Raw genomic sequence first — 17,890 nt, forward strand, 5'->3', positions numbered from 1 at the left:
TTCAGGTCGTTCAATTGTTATACCAGGGTACAGGGGGCAAAAAACTGTTTGGTCTAAACATGACCATAAAACCTCACTAAAATCATTTTAGAGGAAGATATGAAAAAAAAAAATACTAAAGTATTGGCCCACTCTACTGTTCTACTGAATTTCGAGTTATTCGGTCCAGGAACGACTGAGATAGTGTGTTGCCGACGAAGTGTTCCTTCCTAGCTCTTCGCTGATTGGATGGCGGCACAATTCAATTAATTAGGAGGCCGACACCTGTCACCTGTCGCCCAGGGCGGGAGTTATAGTTTGCCACATATGGAACGCACAGAACGCCAAAACACGTCCTGTAAAACTTCGAAATGGGTCATTTTGAAGTGATATACGCCAAAATGAAAATTGGGTTCTTTAGAAAAATATCACATGCACTCCCGTACCAAATTTCAGGTCATTTGGCGCCACTATCAGGATACAGGAAGCCAAAATATACAGTCTTGGTCCGAAGATGACCATTAAACCTCAATAAAATCTTTTTAAGGGCAGATATGAAAAAAAAAATGAAGAAAACGGATCGAGGTATTGGTTCACTACACCGTTGTAGCAAATTTCAGGTCATTCGGTCAAGAAACGACGGAGATGATTCGCTTTGAAAATTTGACAGGAGAAAGAAGAAACATTACGAATGGCGGAAATATAAATATTTCACCATATACTACGTATGGCTGAAATATAAAAATGTCAGACCTGAAGATGTCTTTCCTTGTTTATACCGTGTCTCTGTCTGGAGTCATGATCATTTGTTGTTTTTTTAAACAAAATTTCACAGTATAGTCCTGCATGCTTTGTATTGCCTATTATACGGTCAAACAAATGTCACTGACCCCCGTTAAACCTTAAATGACCGGATCCAAATATGGCGTGAAGCTTAGCCAATCAGATCCATTATTTGTTGCATCTAGTTGCTGATTAGCTGTTCTGCGGTGGCGTGCTTCTGGTTGCTGGTTGGCTGAAGGGCTAATTGATTTACACGCAGGTGGTCAGGAGTTGGTCATGCGTTCTATTGTTGAGTCGCCCCAAAGCGTAGGAATTGAGCAGAGAATTCGCCGATAAATCATTTTGAAGTGATTTTTAGCCAAAAATAATAACGGAGTCCTGTAAGTAAATATCCCATGCACTACCATACCAAAGTTCGGGTACTTTGGACTTAATATCAGGGCACAGGAGGCTCAAATATAGAAGTTACTGGCTCACTCTACCCTTGTGCCAAATTTCAAGTCATTCGGTCCAAGAACGGAGGAGATGAATCGCTTTGAAGATTTGACAGGAGAAGAAAGAAAGAAAGAAAGAATGAAGAAACATTATGAATACAATATATTTCACCATACCATGGTATGGCTGAAATATAACAAGACTGGATAAATACTGGGAGCAAATGAGATACCTGGAATGAAAGGAGGTTGTGTCAACGCAGTATGCCTTCTACGACTATGCATCCTCAAGGTGTTAAAACCAAAACAACACTGACCTCTGAACTCCCAGCCACAAGCAGCATGCCTCGCCTCGCCACCTTGTGGTCTCATTCCACGCCGTCCCATAGGAATACATGTTAAAACACACAACTTCTATGCCCGCAAATCCAATTAAAACAGTATTTCTGGAGATGTTTTGCTTTCTATTGCGAGTGCACTAGTTCCTTGGTGCAATAAAAAAAAAAAATACCACCCAAATATAGCCCACTCAACTATTGTTATCGGATTTCAAACTGCGAGTACCCGATAGCCGCTCGAGGGCCTATATTTTGAGCGAAGAAAGGCCTGGCCGCAGCACTCAAAACAAAGGCACGTACACGTCCGCAAATGGCTGGCATTACGAAACTTTCTTGCATGATGATAGCGGTAATATACAAGCTTTCATCTCAAATCCTTCTTATACCAAGTGGGGGCGATGAAAGGGAATTTATCATCCATCTAAATATAAGCTTTTGATACCCAATCATTTTTTGGTACGTACTCTTAGTGGGAGTAACAGGCTAGTAACTGTGACATGATTAGGATTATCAGGTTTACAGAAATATGACCTCTGACCTCACAGAGCAATGGCGACCGAATGACTGGGGGTGTTGTGTTTTTCTTCGATGTCATTCACTGGAGTAGAAATATTAACGATCTTCTGGGCGTGTATTTACTACTAAACGGCTTTTAACAATCAGCCATCCTTGCAGATTTAGTCTGGATACTTCACATGGTTTTCCAGAGCGAGATGAGTGCTATATAGGGCTGAAAACGTGAGCAATCTCTGCCGACTACTTCGTTGGTTTATCGTTACAAATATCCGAATATTCCGGAACCGGTCATCTCTAGATCTGTGTTTACAAGCTGGATCTGTAGCTGTTTCGTGCGTCATAGTGCGGAGAGGTTGCCAAGTTTTCCTCTCGGTATTTGTGGCCAAGTAAGGACATGGCTTCCAGCAAAGAGCAAGGACCACAACAACAACAACAACAAACGTCAGACCAGTCGCACAACTTCAGGTGGGCGTGCCCAGACTTATTATGTGACACAAATGTAGTCATTGTTTTTTGACGGTGAGAAGGTACTAGTAACGTTCTATTTAAGTACCTTTAACCAACCAGTTTTAGGGACTTACACGTAGGTTATTGACAGGATTTTCTTATTGGCAGGGTGTTTTTATTTTGCACAAACATACCTTTACCATGATGAAAATCTTACCTAGACTTATCACCAATCATTCGTGTCCAAGGAATAAATGAAAACATTGTCACAGAAATGAATATTCGATATCTCAGAGCATTGGAGTTCTTTTTACATTTTGTAGGAGCGATCATTGTTTTTGTTTACATCCAGATTATTCTGAGACTTCTCTGCATACCAGATTAGATTATTTTACTTGTTAATATTCAAATTAGCAGATCACTATTTTAATTAGTCTTTTGTCTCCCACCTGCTTTCTGGCCTCCAGTGCGTCACCGTGACATCATCTCGGTGGCTCGGATATCAATTGTCTGGTAGAACAACTACTAGTAATTTCTTCATATCAAAATTATAATCGCCAAAAATAATATGGGTGTGAACTGTGAACAAGTTATTGCGTCATGATTTGCTCAAATGCTAGGTTGGTTGAATACATATGATATACAGAGAATACAACACTGGTGCCCTCGAACAAACACTGTTACAACAGAAATGTTCAAACGTCCAAATCGGGTATTGGAATTTTCAACCGTGCCGCACCCGGCGTGTGCAGAGTACTATGTTCGAATTATTTGATGGAAGCCTATGTGATAAAACTTCGAAGCCTGTGTGATACAGCTTTTTATCAACCGGTCCGAACACCTGTATCAAACGAATTCATGTCAGACTGCTTGCAAACTAGTAACGTTAGGATTGATTAATTATCAAGAAAGCCTTCGAGTTGTAAATACTCTATATACAAGACTCCATACGTAGGTCGCTGAAAAAGATTTTTTTCTGCGCTCCCAGTCCATCTTGTCCAACGTTGTTATCGGTATTGTATATTTAGCCAGTATCAACGAAAATACAACTACTAGTGGTACAGTGTTATTTTTACAGAAGTACATTGTGGTTTGTTGGCATTTTTCAAAACCAGCAAACCGGGTCACTCCTAATCCTCTCGATAATTATACATCGATGTTTGATCCATATTAATTTTGACCTACTCCCTCCCCCTCTATCCCCTGTGGTTTAATTAAATCCACAGGAAAGCTCCAGTGTGTGTGCCTGAGCAATAGTGATCAGATAGCCTCCTTACATGGACTGCTTTTGACCTACTTTTGTTTCATTAGGATGAGGTTAAAATATTAAAATCCATTTCTCAAACAATGCTTATCTTTTCCGATTTTTTAAGTATACTAGAACTAGATGTAATAGTATACATGAACACCATTTTGACAATCACAGCTATTCAAAGTGGACAATGTCGTATTTTGATAGATATTCTTTTTCCTGGAATCCAATTTTCATTCCTTCTTTACACGCCTACATGTTCTTAGTCTAGCCTCCCATTCTATCTCTCGCCATCAAATTAAAATCCTGTGGAAGAGGTGATATGAATGTGTAGCAGAAATGAGATCAAATGATAACCCCATTACACAGAGTCTCTGACCTACTACTGATTAATTAGATATTCATAATCATGAATTTGAAAATGTGTCAATTGTAATATAATGATGTCATCTACCGCTGGCCTATCTAACCTTCATAAACGTGCATGTATTGTCCTGTTTTATTTTAAGTTTTAATTCAAATTACAACATTAACTCACTTTATAGTTTTTGTTTTCTGTTATGAAGTACCTGCAAGATGATTTAACGTGACTACAGACTTTAATGTACTAGTAGTCAACCGATATTCTTTAGTGAAATTAAGTTTTATGAAATTTTAATTCATGATCAGCTTAATGAATTTGGATATTTTTTACGTTTTTCTTTTTACGCTTGAGCTCCTAAGAATTGACTTACTAAGCATGCATATAGTGAGTCAAAATATGATACAAGCCTCTTAGCCTGGCTGCCTAAAACGTTAAATTTCTTGGCAATAGATGCTCCAAGCATGATGCTTGAGACAAATTCTGTAGTGTATCTACTGTGATTCCTGATTTTTTCAATGTACTTTTATGTTCACGGTTTTCACGGTGACGTCTGTAACGTGAGCTTATCATTAATAACAAGTAAATCACAGACTTTTTTTTTACATACACCTACGGCTACCGTGAACATTTAGTTCCGAGAACAAGTTAAATTTTTTCAGACCGTGAAAGTTTGGTTCCAAGAAGACAAAGTGAATTACAGTATATAGCCAACATAACAGCCCTTCAGCGTAATACACCAGCTTAAATTGTTAAAGCTATAAATTTTCATTATGTCTTGCTTTTATAGCCAATCCCATTCAGAGTCACCCATATAGTCTTCTTCACATGTTGGGTCCTTTTATTAGCATCTATTAGCGGTTGCACTAATCTTTCTGTCTCTGTGGTTTGTACATTGTTTACAACAGATGATACAGATACATGTTTAAACCTGCAAGCTGTATTTCTATACTTGGCTCTATATGGCATTCTTGTCTGTATCGGATTCTCTTGTAATTATATAACCCTACTAGTATATAATTGTACCTTTACAGGTTACAGTTTGTAACATGGAATGTGTGCGACACAACCCCGCTGAATGTGGCACCCCTCTTCAGAGCAGAAGGACCACCTCCTGATCTCATTGCTATTGGGTAAGACAGTACATGAGTGTACAAGATAACAGTTAAAAGTACATTGTACTTATCTCTTAGCATCTTTTGTGGCATGTACATGTACATTGTAGTATGCATATTATTCCACCTTTGCAAAGAAGGTTTTGTTTTGGGGCTGTGAGTCTGCCTTGCTGTGGATGGATCCTTATGCTATAAGGTAGGCTGGTAGGTGTCGGGAAAACAACGGTTAGCTCCATATATTATTTTTCATTTGCACTCAGTGCAAGTAAAATAAAAAAAACTTATCTATAGGAGCCAAAGTCTAGTTTTGATATGTACCTTGTGTTCTGGACATGATATGTTGCTGTAGCCTGGAGCACAGCCTTGTTAGCTTCTGTCTACTCCCTATGGTTGCTAATGTATCGGGATTGCAACCTTTGGGACTGGACCAAAGCTAACAAGGTTGGACTCTAGTAATGATCATTATTTCTTTGTGATATTACAGCTCTTGGGGGCAGAGAGTACGTGTTGTAGGTTTGAATCCCCAGCAGCTTATTTGGAAGTACAAGTACAAGGGCCAATGTTGTTCGAGACTTTCAAAGAAAATAACTATGAAAGAGAAGGACTTGATGTATTGTCATGATTTGTAGTTAGTGTACCAGTCCTGCTTTTAATCATCTCATAGACTGGAGCTGATAAAGATTACATACTGAGTACAAAGTACCATCCTACAGTCTGTGGCTAGCAGATAAAACATGGAATTGCAGGTAGGGAAATTGGAGAGCTGCAATTTCGGAGGAGAAATATATCCATGGCAACGTGTGACGTTCATGAAACACCATAATGATTTAGTCAATTCCCAGCTGTACTTGCAGGTTGCAAGCATGACAATTCAATCTGTAGCAAAAGATGAGCTCTTATGTGTTGGAGCATTAATTACCAATTCCCCAAGAAGCATAACGTTTATATCATATGATGCCATTCATTTGTGTGTCTTTGTGAAAGGACAGCATAACTTGAGAAGCTATGAATGGAACGTTATGATATTAATAGGATCATGGTAGTTGTCAAGTACATGTAGCCTGGGTACCATCCTATTTCTGTTGTCTGTTTTATTGTCAGGCACTATGGCCCATAAAGACGAACAAATTTGACATTCAGAATAAACAATATTCTACCGGGGTTCCTTACCCTAAGTTTTTTAGAGATCAAGAAAATGAAGGTGAAGTTCAATAATGGGCCCCGTAGCAGCTTTCTAAGGTTCTGCAGTAGAACTGTAAGAGCTATCAAGAACATTTTAAGAACTGAAGTAGTCTGAAACCATCCTCCATTTGCTAAATGTAATTAAAGTTCCCCCAAGAAACAAATGGGCAATGGGCCTATAAATTAAAGCCAGTTGTTATGGATTCAATTGGATAACACTCATTGATTAAACACACCATGAGAGAATACACCATGTGCCAAGATAAGGCCCAGTTAACCACACAAGTCATGTGGCGAGCAAATCAATGAGTGGATGGGGGAAGCTGCAGCTATAGGCTAGAAATGTTGGCCATGCTCCAATCACATTATTTTACACTCCTGATTCTGGTCTTACTGTCTATCAATGAGAGGAATTACCTCAAAGTTTAATTTAAGGCCAGAAACTTGTTCAAGACATGATCGGTGGGTGCAGTCCACATTTTGAAACAACTTAGCTCATAAAGCACACTAGGGATTTGTCTGTCATGCATGGAGAGTTTGCCAGCCAAGCCAAACAAATTTGCCGGCCAAGCCAAACAAATTCTCTACCGGCCCTGGCTAAAAGTCTGGTTTTGCAGGGTACTTGCCCATACACTCTTGAAAGCAAACTTGCAAGCTAATATAGGAAGGTCAACCCATATACCAAATGGCCTGTGCCTTGATGCCACTAATTACACCTGACATCCATGATTTCACACCTGAAGTTTCTCAGGAACAAGACTGTATATCACTCAGGCAACTGTCAGACTTAAGTATAGGACGTTGGGATGGTGTGTTGGTGTGATATACTGCATGTCATGCCCTGCATTCTCTGCTGCCATTTTCTATAATGGAATCCTCACCTGTGAAAAACCTCACCATGTTTTTCATGTCAGAAGTCACCATATTTTTCATGTCAGGCTGCATTGGATAATGGAACTATGTCCTGGCACTCACAGACTCTAGGAAGGCAACATCTTCTTGCGGCCTAACACTTTTAGAAATGCTGCAATATGGCAAATTGTTTTTCAGATGTATCACGAGGTGAACAGTTTAGGTTTTAATGTAGGAAACATCTAGAAACCTGGAATTCTACAGGTCAAAATATTTATTCTCATTATTAGTAATTCAAATCTGCAATAGCTGTATTCTCATTTTAGGCCACGCTGACATGATTTTATGGATGGCATTTGCATATGCTTTGATTGTCATTTGTTTAAAAAAAAAACTGGCCACATCAACAGCATCCCTGGTCAATCAGAATTTCAGACTTGCCCGAGAATCTTCTCTCAAGCCAGGGTTAAAGTCGGCACATGGTCAGGGCATGGGGCCACTGTGCCCTTATTCCCCTTTTTCAACAAGAATGGTAATTAAATATTTATTTTTATTGATTGTCTCTTACAGCCTTACTGAGGGAGATGAAACTGTTACATAAGATAAACTAAGCCTGGGAAAGAATGGACTGGATGTTTATAGTCCTTTGGTTTAGTGCATCACTGTGGCATTATTAACATTATGGTGTTGCACCTATTTGTAACATTAATACTGTCCTGTTGTTAGACGCTTAATGTTCACATACAATGTTTCTTAACCAGATTACAAGAGGCACCAGGGAACCCAGCAACTGCAGTCATATTTGAGGATACCTGGGGGAACGCTTCCATGAAACACCTGTCTCAGAGGGGGTATGTCAAAGTGAGTCCTAATATTTTCATTAGTGTTGTGTGTGTAGTAAAGCTAGTTCACCTTTATTCGTGGGGTAACCTATATCCGTTGTTTTAAAACCAGGGGGTGTTTATATATATCATATCAAGTGGATGGACAGTGGTTTCAAAGTGCAATATTTGTAAAATACAGCTTGTTTACCAATTTAAAACCACCATCTGTCGCATTGACATCCCTAAAATACCCAGTTTTTTTAAAACAATGGATAAAGGTTACCCCGGGGGTAAAGATGAACTACACATGTAGCGTTAACTGTTATGGAGTATTGCGATAGTGACTTTGCCTCTGGACAGAGACTTTGATGTTGGTGGTTGGTTAAATACTTATATTATAGCAGTTGTCAATTGTGAGTCATTATACTGAGTCAAACCTGGAATCAGTAGTTTAGTGTTAGGGCTGTGATAGGCACAGTGTACCGGTACTGTACTGTAAAAAAAAAGAACATCCTGGAAAGAGTTGACTTGCATCAGCAGATGATACCACAGATGATTGGTTGACCAATTGATTGATAGACATGATTGACTGAAATGTTCAACTTGTATGGAGTTTGTCTTCTTTATCTTGACCTGTCAGTGTGTGGAAGTTAAGCTCTTGAATTTTCATTTTGCAGATCCGTACAGAGCACATGCAGGCCATCCTGTTACATGTGTTTGTGAAACTGGAACACCTGCCTCACATCAGATGGATCAAGACGGCCTTCACACGCACGGGGGTGGGGGGGTACTGGGTAAGTCACAGGCTTGTTATGTTTCCTGTAGGGAAAACATTGTTTTTGCTTGTGAGTTCTTCTTGTCATTCTTTGCTCTTCTTTTTCTGGCAACTCTACAGTCTTGTATATGTTCATATACTTGATTTAATGTTCTAACTTTTTGTTACAAATATTGTAATTGATATTGTCATTATTCTATATTTAAAAAAATGCACAAGAATAAACTGATTCTGTTAACAGTTGTAAATATTTAATTGTATGCACAAAAGTTTCACCAAAAAAATTGTTAACTTTATTACTTTTTCAATAAATGGATACAGTTTTATAAATCACACAAAAATGTTTTTGGAGATGCCTCAGGAGCAAGCCTTACATTTGTATGGTATACAAAAAAACATAGTGGCTTGATAAAAGGCAAATTGATGTTTTGAATGTTTATGACGCTTTGTCATGTTGGAAAGATGTTGCAGGTCAAAAGGCAATAAATTGAATTATGGAACTTCCCTTACCTTTGTATGACAGTCACTGTAAACTCCATTATGCAGGGTAATAAAGGTGCAGTGACAGTTAGGATGGACCTGTACGGGACCAGTGTGTGCATCACCAACACTCACCTGGCTGCTCACCTGGAGCAGAATGAGATCAGGATACAGGTGTGCACTTATCTATAAGTAACCCAAATTGTGACAAAGAATATTAAAATACATATATATGTACCATTATGTACCACAAGGCAAGCAAGAAATATAAGGCTTAGCGTACCTGTACCTGTTCATATGTCCTCTACATGGCTAAAGTGCAAAATGTTCAACTGGTGTTAGAAGAAATTTAGTACTTACGGCTAGTTCACCTTTGTCGGGTAGCCTATATCCATTGTTTTTAAAGTGAAATTTTACAATCATTATGTAAATTATTGTATATAAAGGGAAAGGGATTTCAAGTCAACGAATGGTGGTTTGAAATTGAAGTAATTTCAAAATGTTGCAATGTTGCGATCCATCGACATGATATCACTAAACTTAAGTATTTCCTTACTAATAGGCTAACTCAATTGACCTGTATGTTCTGTAGGAGTTCCATGCAATAACAGAGGCTCAGAGGTTTCCAGGCTGCAAGGCAGGAACCATCATGGAACATGAGTGCGTCAAGGTTTACCTTCATTCTATCTTCTATAAGATTATTGTTACCTCTACTTAGAGCGTAAGATGACATAGACAGAAATAAGAAAAACATAAGCTTTTAGATCATACCATTTTTCCTTTCACTTTACATCTTCTTGATGTTTTAGAGTAATATAATGTTGTATAGTTAGATATCTAACCTTTAGATTCAATGTTAAATGTGGAACAATATTGTTAAATGTTGTATGGCAATGTTAATTGTATATCAATGTTTAGTGCACACTCTTGTAATAGGAAAGCTTTGCAGTTCAGCCCTTAGGCTGCAAACTAGCTTTCAGTCGATGTTTGGAAATAAGCCGCTACTACTACAGTAAAAGAAAAAGTCCCTACGTCTATGAACTGAATGCTTTTCTGCATTGGACAGTGATTTAGCATTGTTTGTTAACTGCAACAGTTACATCTTCTGGATTGGAGACCTGAACTTCAGGCTGGACCCAATAGACTATGAAGCAGTCATGAACAGCATTGCTGATGGGAGGTTTCAGAAACTGCTGGAGTTTGACCAGGTAATATTACTTTGTGACTTTTTCCTCTGAAAAACTTGATGCATTTTGGCATTTTAGGAATGATGTCACACACCAATACTGTTAATGTGATGCATGCAATTCTATATAGAAAAGTGGAGAAAAAGAAGATGTCATTATCTCAGGGATGTAATTTTTAGACCATAAAAAATAACCTGTAATAACAACTGGCCATTAAATGGATTCCCAAGAGATTCTTTATGACCATTCTGCAAATAACACACGCCACACCCCACACCACCAACTAGAGGATGTAACGCTTGTTCACCTTAATCCGTTGGGTATGCTATATCCGGTGTTTTTAAAAATAGAGTATTTAGGGATATCAAGTCGATGGACACTGGTCTCAAATTGCGGTATTTTGAAAATAGTGCACCTTGAAACCTGTTCATCGACTTGATATACCTAAATACCTTGGTTTGGAAAACAACGGATATAGGTTACCCCGCCGATAAAGGTGAATTAGTGTTACCTTGGTCTTACATTGGCTTCAAAGGGCCAGCTGACAATTATTCCACTGTTTCATTGGTGTGCTAAAGACAAAAAGAGTAAGAAAAAGAATATTTCAGCAAGTATTAAGCTCTATCCACCATAGTACCCACCCTAACACTGCCAAGATTTCATGAAAAACTTACCCAAGAAAGGCTTTCCAGTGTTTTAAACCCATTTTTTTTTGGAGCTCATTCATTGCATGGTTTCTGCTCAGGTGCCAACTGTAGTCAGTTTCCCCTTCAATGTGTAGCTTGAAGTTTAACAACAAATATTTCTGCAGTACTCGTTACTGTCACTAGCTTTTGATCAATGTCATGATGGCTACATTTACCAGTCTTGCATTGTATAATTACCTTCTTTCACAATCAACAAATTTCTTTCAAAGTTGAAGGTGGCACAAAGAGAAGGTCTTGCCTTTTCTGGATTTTCTGAAGGAAACATCACATTCCAACCAACCTACAAGTTTGACAAAGGAACAACCATCTATGACACCAGGTACGTGTATATACATTATGTATATAATTGTTCTTTCTACTATACTGTTTGTAGAACAAAGAACCCTGCTCGCATTTGTACCAAATTGAATATTAGAGTGGCAAGTTGCTATTTCTATTAGATATCACACTAATCTTAGTATACAATCATGTATAAAATGATATTGAATCATAATAGTATGTTTGATCATGAAGTTAGGTGGAGATATCTGTCGAGACACAATCACCCACCTGAAAACATAACCTTCATGATTTGATCAAATATAAAATTTTATGGTAGTGCTATTTCATTAACATTATTTTTGTTTCAGTGAGAAACAGAGGAAACCTGCATGGTGTGACCGGATACTTTGGAGGACCAGACCTGGATTGGAGGTTTCTGTCAGACAGCACAGCTACACCAGCCTGTCTCACGTCAAACAGAGCGACCACAGCCCTGTCACAAGCATGTTCTCCATACAGGTGCAGTACCGTTACAAATTCCTAGGTGGTGCTGTTAGACCAATGGCTGAAAAACTTGTGCAATATTACCCATATTCTTTAGTCTGCTGAATGTCCTATTTGAGTAAGTCATCCTCGAGTACTGAAATGACTACTTACATCTTCTTTAAAATGAGTATTTAATGAAATCATCTTAAGTTGTCTTTAGAGACATAGTGTCACTGTTTAAGTTCAATCTTATCTAATAGATAATGTATTTGCTTGATTTAATTGATTAATTTGATTTGTTATCAATATATTTCCAAAACGTTCCAGTGTTCATAACTTTCTATTAGCTCTGTCCCTGGTGCTGATTGTGACATCAACAAGAGTCATGATATGATATATGACAGCACTGACACTTTCCAACGGTCAATACCAAAACAATTTAAACTTATCGATGCTGCCCCTGGTGCAGAATCACATTCATATGAAATCTCTTTCATACCAATTTTGCCATTGCCACAACCAACAATAACAGTCAATAAAAACAAAATTGTAATGATAGCACTGTCCCTGGTTCTGAATAATGTTTACATAAAATCTCAATCATATATTATACAATTTTGCCATTAATAGTTTCCTACAATCAATCTAAAAAGAAAATAATATCATAAGAACTGTCCCTGGTGCTGAATTCCATTCACATCATGTTACGGACACAAAGGAGGTCTATTTTCGGACACCTTAACAACTTGGTATATTCAACATCAGTACTACATGTGGATAACAAAAGTAACTTTTATCAGTGCTGTCCATGGTGCTGAAAAGCATTCACACAAAATTGTTCTGTACCAACTTTAAGTTTAACATTGTCAGTTTCCATGTCAATGAAGAAGACTGTTGTAATGTAAGAACTGTCCCTGGTGCTGAATGACATTCACACAGTGCCTTGCAACCCTTCAAGGATCTATTATTTGACACCTGAACAACTTAGCATATTCAACATCAGTATTAGATGTGGATGACAAAATACTCTTATCAGTGCTGTCCCTGGTGCTGATTGACATTCATATTGAATTTGTTTTGCACTAATTTGAATCTGTCACTTTCCAACAGTCAATAAAGAAGATTAATTTAATGTAAGAACTATCCTTGGTGCTGAATGACATTCACGTTGAATTTCTTTCATACTTATTCAATTTTGCCATTAATAGTTTCAAACAGTCAGTTTAAAAAAAAAAAACTCAAAATTTTTAGAACTGTCCCTGGTGCTGAATGACAATCACATTGATTTTTTTCATTCATTCATATCTAATTTTGCTATTGAAAGTTTCCAACAATCAATTTGAAAAGAATATTATAATTAATTAAGAATCTCCCTGGTGCTAAATGATATTTACAAACTGTTTTGCAGCCCTCAATGAATTTTTTGTGTGTGATCTGAACAACCTGGCATATTCAACATGAGTACAAAATGTCGATACTTCCTGCACTTCTTGAAAATGTTTTATTTGTGTTATTTTCACATTGACCTTTCAATGCAAATTCCCAATATAGTTAGTTATAGTTAAACCCTTCCCGTGCCAAGATCGCGCATAGGGCGGTGCCCATCTCTGTTTCATTAGCCCAATTCCCAATATATGTACTGCAAATATGTGTTAACTTTCTGATGTATTACTGTATACTTGTAGAATAGTTTCAACCGCGAATCTGAAGAACATGTCAAAAAACCCATTTTGCCTCCTCCTGCAATATAAAACAATTGCGACAGTTAGGGAATCAACAATATCAACCATAAGTCATATGCATGATACACAATTGAAAGGCTTCTTCCAGCCAATACACAGCCCTAGTTCTTCTACGCACAAGTTCATCAAGTTTTATCTTCATCTTACACAACAACAGATGATAAACCGGATAGTGAGTGTGTGTGATGTGAGTGTTACTGAAGTGTTAGCGTAACAAGATCACTGCTAAAGCTGCGCGGTGATAACGCAAACTCACAAGCTGTGAAAAGTGACTGTAAAAACATTTATCCAAAAGGGTGACGGATTATAGTCAAGATCAGTGTTTGTTCCATTAGGCTCCATGCCGGTAATTCCATTGGTGAAATGGGTTGGGTAATGCGCGCGGCAAATTGCTTAATTGGTCGTACGTACCCGCCACTGGCTAAACCTGTTAGGAAAGATATTTGTTTATGCATGCCCGGGATGTCAATTTGGAACTCCTGCGAGGAAAATTTGGGTCAATTGAGCTGGCGAATTTGTTATTTTGTCACTATATCTCCTCGGTGATTAAAAGGTAATACAGTTTGTGCTTAAGTTTCTTAGTGCTACAGTTTTCACTAGGACAGACCAAGTTAATTTGTGGGTTCTTGGCATGGAATAATCATATGGGTCCGAAAATGATTGAAGACAGTCTTTAGACCCCTCTCACACAGTCGATCGGCTTTGACGGTATTTCTTGATCGATTGAAAGATGCCAAATTTGAAAATCGTTATTTTTATAGACTTTTTAGCATATTCTTTACTCTAAATTATCTACCCCTAGCCAGCATATTAGATGGGGCTCGAGGACTTTGGCCCATCTCTAGAAATTGTGCGATGATCAAATAAAGAATAAGTCATTTTACTTTGTGGACCGTATATATAGACAATGAACAGATTATACCGGCAGGCGTTTACATGTTTTGCGGCTCATCGGCCTAAGAAACAGAGGCATATAGTGTTGTTTACATGAGGAAAACTCCAGTAGAAGTAGGATACTCCATCAAATAGGTTGGACCATTGTTTGAGTATTGCCCATTCACAAGTTTTCAGACAATCAGGTCCAGGTTCAGGTCTGGACCTGGACCTGGTCTTCTAGACCTGGACCGTACCTGTACCTGAATTTTCTCTACCGATACCCACCCCTATATAACTGTGAGCATAATACATGTACATGTTGTATGCACTGCACTTATTGTGACACATGCACTACAAAACAGATTGTGAAGAGCATGAAAGCACAGTTCAGGGGCAATAAATCAGGCCACTTGTTGGGCGCCCCATCCGTATTAGCATGTCCCGATACTGTCATGGTTGATAATGTCTATAATCACCTGGTGGTTATTAGAGCACATCTTGCAGCAGAGCATCTGCTCTTTTGACACTGAACCACAGTACAAGCCGGAAACTTGAATTGTCCATTAACGGGCAAAAGCTAGGGACTGTGCAGGTTGAAGTCAGTAAGTGCCTACACACAAAAACCAGTAAGGAATTGTAAAATATTACATGCAATACAATATCAATATCCTACTACAGTCTGTAAAGCATGAAGACTGTATTTTTTAAAAATCAATATTATCAATATTACACAGACTTGAACTGTGAGGACATAATCAAGGACTTTTGGCAAAATGTAAACTTTTATGATTTTGAATATTGTTATAAATAAGGCTGTATTTCTGTGAATTGGTATGAAAAATGCCTTAAAGTTTGTATAGGGAAAATTTTTATGTACATTAAGCAGTAAGTTTAAAGAAAAGGGCTTACAGTTTATCAATCAGATAGATTTCCATATTCTCAGTATCACTTCATAGTAGACAGTAAGCAAGATAAAAACCAAGGAACTAGATTTTTGGAAAATCCATCCACTTGTTTGATTAACTCCTATCTATAGTAAGTGCTTATCTTAGATTACCTGGAAGTGTAACCTTCATAGATGTATGTACTGAGTGGTGTGGCTATTTAAATGCTATTAAACTTGTCACATTGGCCAATCATGAAAAGTTTAGTACATTTTCCTTGCATGGTAAATACATGTATAAAGGACCTGGTATAAGAAATGTTGTAGAATTCTTAGTGAGTCATTCTCGATACCTTTTGTTCGTCCAAAATCACTGTTTACATTGATGGTAACAGCATGCTGATTTCATGTGGCCTAATTGAAATAAACCGTCCTTAGCTGTACATGCACGCTGACCCAAATATCACCCAGTATGTTCCGCTAACGTGATTAAGGCAGCAGCTAATGTGAGCGATCAGATTGCTGTTGAGTTGCCGTATTGGTTAAAGTCGTTAAAGTCGTTAAAGGGATTCTGGGGGTTGTAGTATTGGTAATTGTGATCGCCGTGTATTGGAAAAGGCTTAGAGGGAGCAGTGTATCGAATAGCCTTATAGCTCCTAATGCAGATTTGTAGTTTCTGGGTCGTCGTAATGAAATAACATCGCGAGGGAGACGCTTGAGAATTTCACGGCATGTCCGCTCTTTATTCACACGGTGTTACAGGGGTGGTTTGAGCCATAATCGTTTGCATATATTACAGGCTTGGGACAATTAGGATGTGATATATGTGACTCTAGGGCAGTGGTACACGAACCTACATGTAATTTGGTTGCAACACAATTATTCAAAGGAAGGAAATCTTAGGCCATTAAAACCATTTACTAAAAGCAATTTTTTGGTCACATGTCATTGGTTACTTGGCATTCGTCTTGTGGTTAAAACAGTTGACTTGGAATCTATTTAGCTTTCATGCATTAATCCCTAGCACTTATAGTCCTCAATGATATGCCCTTGGGAAAGTTACTTTACACCTAATTCTTCACTTGACTCACGTGAAAAAAACTCCCTAGCTTTGGACGTACTCTCGAATGGGACATAAAGCTGGGAGCTCCGCCAGTGTTTGAGGAGAACCACACCTGAAGTATGCTAAAGATCCCACCGCACCTATCAAAAAAAGTAGGAGTCCTTCCAGGTTTGGGTGGATCAAATCTAGTAAGCAGTCCAGTCTTATGCAGCTTGTTTTACTGTACAGTTACAGTACAAAACTGACGTGTTATGCCTTACGGCTTTTACCGGCTATAACAACTGTTCTGTTTAACTTAATTACATTCAGATTTGGAAAAATGCAATGATTGATAAGCAATTATCAAAATACATTTACCTGAAGTTAAGGGATATCTATGTTACAGATTATTGTGCACACTTAAAACTCTATTTCAGTCAGTTGTCTTATAACTTATGATATATATTGGTTAGGGAAAATTGCCTGCATACAAAATTCAGCAAGAGTCAAGATGAGATAAGGAGAACACTAATGTCTTGAATCTTATTATGAAACTTGATGTGACAAGATACAAACTTTTCCCTAGGCCTCTGACTCTGTAATGTTATGTTTCCTCTTTGGCACACAGAACCAGGAATTTAGAATAGTAAGGCTTGTGATAGATTCATGCCCCAGGTGTGACATGCCATCAAAGCCACTGTGATAATGACGGATATCCTATCATGTTGCAAAACGGGTCACACCGACAAAGTTACTGTTGTAGGCACCTTTATGTGTGTCAACCCAGTGAACTGGGAAATCAATGTCAAAGTGACTGACTCTACTGCCACTGTAAGGTAATACTATCAATAATACAGTTATTTTTGCCCCAAAACAAAAAAGAAAAACATAATTAACTGTCTAGGTCACCCTAATCCATGTGGTAACCTAGATTCGTTGTTGTAAATTAAAACGTATGGGTATTTAGAGATTTCAGGTCAACGACGTGGAATTCAAGTGTCACCATTTAAAAAATATTGCAATGTGAAACAACCTTCCATCAACATAATGATCCCCAAATACCCTATTTTTAGATACAACAGAATATAGGTTACCATAAAGGGGAACGAACGTTACAGGTTGATGTAAGATTTTATTCCGATCAGTAGTTTTGTCTTGTGGTGTTTTAAATTCATGATTGAAACAACTCTGTGCTACAGGAGACATCTTTATGATGTCATAAACTCCTGCATGCATACATTAGTGCAGGGAATCACTCTAGATCTTCTGGTCAGAAGTCATCATCATTACCGTTGGTAATTGGCTATTATAATTACCTGATTCCATTAAAGATGCCTCTAATTGCATACCCTTGTATTTCCATTAGTT

At 38.0% G+C, this 17,890-nt stretch overlaps 1 protein-coding gene across 1 annotated transcript in view; it reads left to right on the forward strand.

The window, feature by feature from the left end:
• The first annotated feature begins 2,056 nt into the window (after window positions 1–2,056).
• The window catches only part of LOC118425559 (inositol polyphosphate 5-phosphatase K-like), a 36,478-nt gene continuing 20,644 nt past the window's right edge, over window positions 2,057–17,890 (forward strand). The window contains exons 1-9 of the mRNA XM_035834488.1: window positions 2,057–2,515; window positions 5,145–5,243; window positions 8,021–8,120; window positions 8,761–8,877; window positions 9,405–9,512; window positions 9,931–9,998; window positions 10,435–10,546; window positions 11,442–11,551; window positions 11,862–12,012. Coding sequence (XP_035690381.1) covers window positions 2,445–2,515; window positions 5,145–5,243; window positions 8,021–8,120; window positions 8,761–8,877; window positions 9,405–9,512; window positions 9,931–9,998; window positions 10,435–10,546; window positions 11,442–11,551; window positions 11,862–12,012 — 936 coding nt within the window. The 5' untranslated portion in view covers window positions 2,057–2,444. The remainder of the gene's footprint in view (window positions 2,516–5,144; window positions 5,244–8,020; window positions 8,121–8,760; window positions 8,878–9,404; window positions 9,513–9,930; window positions 9,999–10,434; window positions 10,547–11,441; window positions 11,552–11,861; window positions 12,013–17,890) is intronic.

This window comes from Branchiostoma floridae, chromosome 11, assembly GCF_000003815.2.
Source record: "Branchiostoma floridae strain S238N-H82 chromosome 11, Bfl_VNyyK, whole genome shotgun sequence".
Taxonomy (NCBI): Eukaryota; Metazoa; Chordata; class Leptocardii; order Amphioxiformes; family Branchiostomatidae; genus Branchiostoma; species Branchiostoma floridae.